The 2,852-nt window shown below is 43.6% G+C and overlaps 1 protein-coding gene across 1 annotated transcript; it reads right to left on the reverse strand.

Annotated features, from left to right (window-relative positions):
• Window positions 1-461: 461 nt before the first annotated feature.
• LOC6732584 lies at window positions 462-2,080 on the reverse strand. Its single transcript, XM_002079667.4, has 2 exons — window positions 1,690-2,080; window positions 462-1,619 (listed from the first exon to the last, which is right to left on the reverse strand). The coding sequence occupies exons 1-2, from the start codon at window positions 1,949-1,951 to the stop codon at window positions 586-588; spliced, it is 1,296 nt and encodes a 431-aa protein (XP_002079703.2). The 5' UTR covers window positions 1,952-2,080; the 3' UTR covers window positions 462-585.
• Window positions 2,081-2,852: the final 772 nt, after the last annotated feature.

The raw sequence follows: 2,852 nt of genomic DNA on the forward strand, positions 1-2,852 counted from the left end.
CATGACCTCCGACCTCCCCCCGAAAACCCAGCAGCAATCGTTGCCATAGCCACATGTCAATATTTTTGCGCTTCGGCCTCGGTTACATGGGCCCGCAGGGGATTCGTCCTGGAAAATTTATTTCAGTGCACCGGCGGACTCTTTACTGATGTGTAAATTGCTCCCTCTCCCGTTTAATGAAATTAAAACAAATTTTCAGTGAAATTTAATATATGCGCACAGGCTGCGAGCTGCGCACAGTAGGCATGGTAATAATAAGCAGAATAATGGCATTAAAATTATTGCACCTGGCCGTTGCAGTTGACAGCAACACCAATAACATGACAAAGTACGGTTCTCAATTACGAGGGTCAAAGTGCAAAAAGCTGAAAAATGCCAACGCGTTTGTGCAGTAATAGTCAACAGTAATAAATGTAGAAGTCTTAAAAACTGTAACAAAAGTTAGCTTTGCAAACTTGAAATACGCATTGCAGTCTTTTCTTTATTTCAGACATTCAAGTGAAGTGATTGGAAAAAGATGAAATGTTTTTTAATCAATAAGTTCAAATTAAATTCGAATCTTAACGATTAACAAGGCGAATACACTTATGTAGAGCCCCTAAATGAATCGTACAGAAATCCCAAGCCTAACAGGGCCTTCTCCACATGAGGCTTTTCCAGTTCTTCAGGTTTAGGCTCCAAAAGCAGCAATTGTTCGATGCTATAGCGCTGCACGATCTTTCCATCTTTATTGCAGAGGCTCTTCAATGGAACCTGCGGATTTCGACGGATTGTCCAGTTGTGAAGGGGTCGGAAGTGGGTGAGATTTCCCCTGCGCTTCTCCGTATCCAATTGTTTAGCAGGTGGACTACAGCGAGGTTGGGCCGTGGCCCTCAGATCGCCCAGACGAATAATTCCCGACGGAGATATGTTCACCACACTCAGTGGGTTCGATGGCACAGCAGATGGCGAAGGGTTCGCATCCTGAACACCCATCTGATTCTTCTTTTCAGCTTCCATCTTAGCCAAATGTTTGGCACGACATTGCTCGTCCCATTCCTTGGTGGTGGGTATGTACCTCTTTTTGGTCACCGTGGGCACTTCATTTGTCTTCTCCGGATGCTGATTAGGTTTAGCAGGTTCATTGGGCTTATTAGGTTCATTGGTTGCATTATCCGGCTTCTTCTGCTTGAGCTGCTCTTTCTTCACTTGCGCCTGCTTGCTGTTTGTCATTTCGCGAAGGATACGCTCGATACGCTCTCTCTTCGCTGCCCTCAAACGGTCCACTTTGATCCTTTCCTCTGGCGTGAATTTTATTGGAGATCGTGAGATATTTATAATTGGTCGCACGTTCTTCGAGTTTTCATTGACCTCCGTCGGGGCAATTACAGGATCCCTCATTCGGCGCTGTTCGGCCAACTTTAAGGCTTCCACAGCGACTTTTCTTTCGTGTTCGCGGCGCCTTTCCTCGTGATCAATGCGATTTGCAGCTGGAGCTGGATCATTTGAATGGACTTTTGAGGGCGCAGTGGGAACATTTTCCACGAGTAGTTGGTCAATGGGCTTTTTCAATCTTTTGGTGCTCGGTACAACTATGTAGTCCACATCGTTTAATAAAACCACCTGGGGACTGCGAGAAGCTACAACAAAATGTAAAAAACGTAAATAAAATATTATAAAACAATTCTATTGCGAAGTGAAGAACATTACGTTTTTGAGGTTTATTGGGAAATCCCTTCCACGGCAACATAAGGTTAGTTTTTGGTTTTTGGACGTCGTTAATCGTGTTGCCGATGTTACTGTTACCAACAATAGCATCTTCTTTTGCTGGCTGCTCCCTCTTGAAACGTGGCACGAATTCTTGGGCGTTGGCGTTTAGCTTCACTGTACCTTCACACGCCAGCTTTCTAGTATTATCTTCATTCTCCCCCTGGTATTCATCTATGTGTAGGCCCTTAATATGGTTGTACATGGTCTTTAAACTTCTTCGCTATATTTTTGTTTTTTGAATTTTTTGTAATAAATGTTTCAGACCAGTACCTGTATATTTATGAGTACGATTAGACCTTCTCGACATAAAGTGTTTTGAACAATTTTTCCAGGCCAACTGGATACTGAGTTCTCACACCTTTCAGCCTATTACAAACTGAAAGAGTATGTGATTACTTGGTATTCATTTTTGGATTAAAGTGCATGTCAAATTCCTTATAAGCTACCCAAGAGAAAATTCCGATCGAGAAGGTGGAGATTCTAAATCGGTCGGCAATCCACGTACATTTCTCCATTGTTGACATTTATTCGCACAATAAACACAAAGCCAATGCAGGCGGGGAAAACATTGGTAAGATATGTGCATGGAACGAGGAAATGTGGAGATGAATCTGAAAATGGGTACCTGGCAAAAGGAAAAGCCAGGAATGGCAAGCAGTGCTGTCGGTAAGCGACATTCAATAAAACGTTTGAAAATATTACAGAAATAGAGGAGGAGGAGCTGCAGACGGAGAAATAAAATGAAATGAAAGAAGCGCACAGAAATATGCAATTTCACCTCAATCAGAGTTGTAAAAACAAACAAACAATGGCCAAGTGCAGTGAGCTTAGCTCCGCAGGAGTTCGTCCTTGGTGGAGCCCCCTGCATCACGACTGCAGTGATCACCCCCTTGGCCAGATGTCATGTGAGCCACATGCTGGGGCTCCTTGAATCCTCGTTACCAACCCAACCCAACCCAAACCATCCCAACCCATTCCTTTTCCATTTCCATTCCCGCTCGTGTATCGTTTTGCAAGCTCGAGCGAAAATGCAAAGAGCTGAAAAATGCAATAAGTAAAACGTAATAACTGCTCAGGAGCTGTGAACGGTTGGCTATATAATC

Source organism: Drosophila simulans, chromosome 2L (assembly GCF_016746395.2).
Source record: "Drosophila simulans strain w501 chromosome 2L, Prin_Dsim_3.1, whole genome shotgun sequence".
Lineage (NCBI taxonomy): Eukaryota > Metazoa > Arthropoda > Insecta > Diptera > Drosophilidae > Drosophila > Drosophila simulans.

Coding starts and splice junctions, on each gene's coding strand:
- LOC6732584 (XM_002079667.4), bottom strand. CDS start 1,951: ATGTACAACCATATTAAGGGCCTACACATAGATGAATACCAGGGGGAG. Junction 1,620..1,689: donor TCCCAATAAACCTCAAAAAC/GTAATGTTCTTC, acceptor ATTTTGTTGTAG/CTTCTCGCAGTCCCCAGGTG.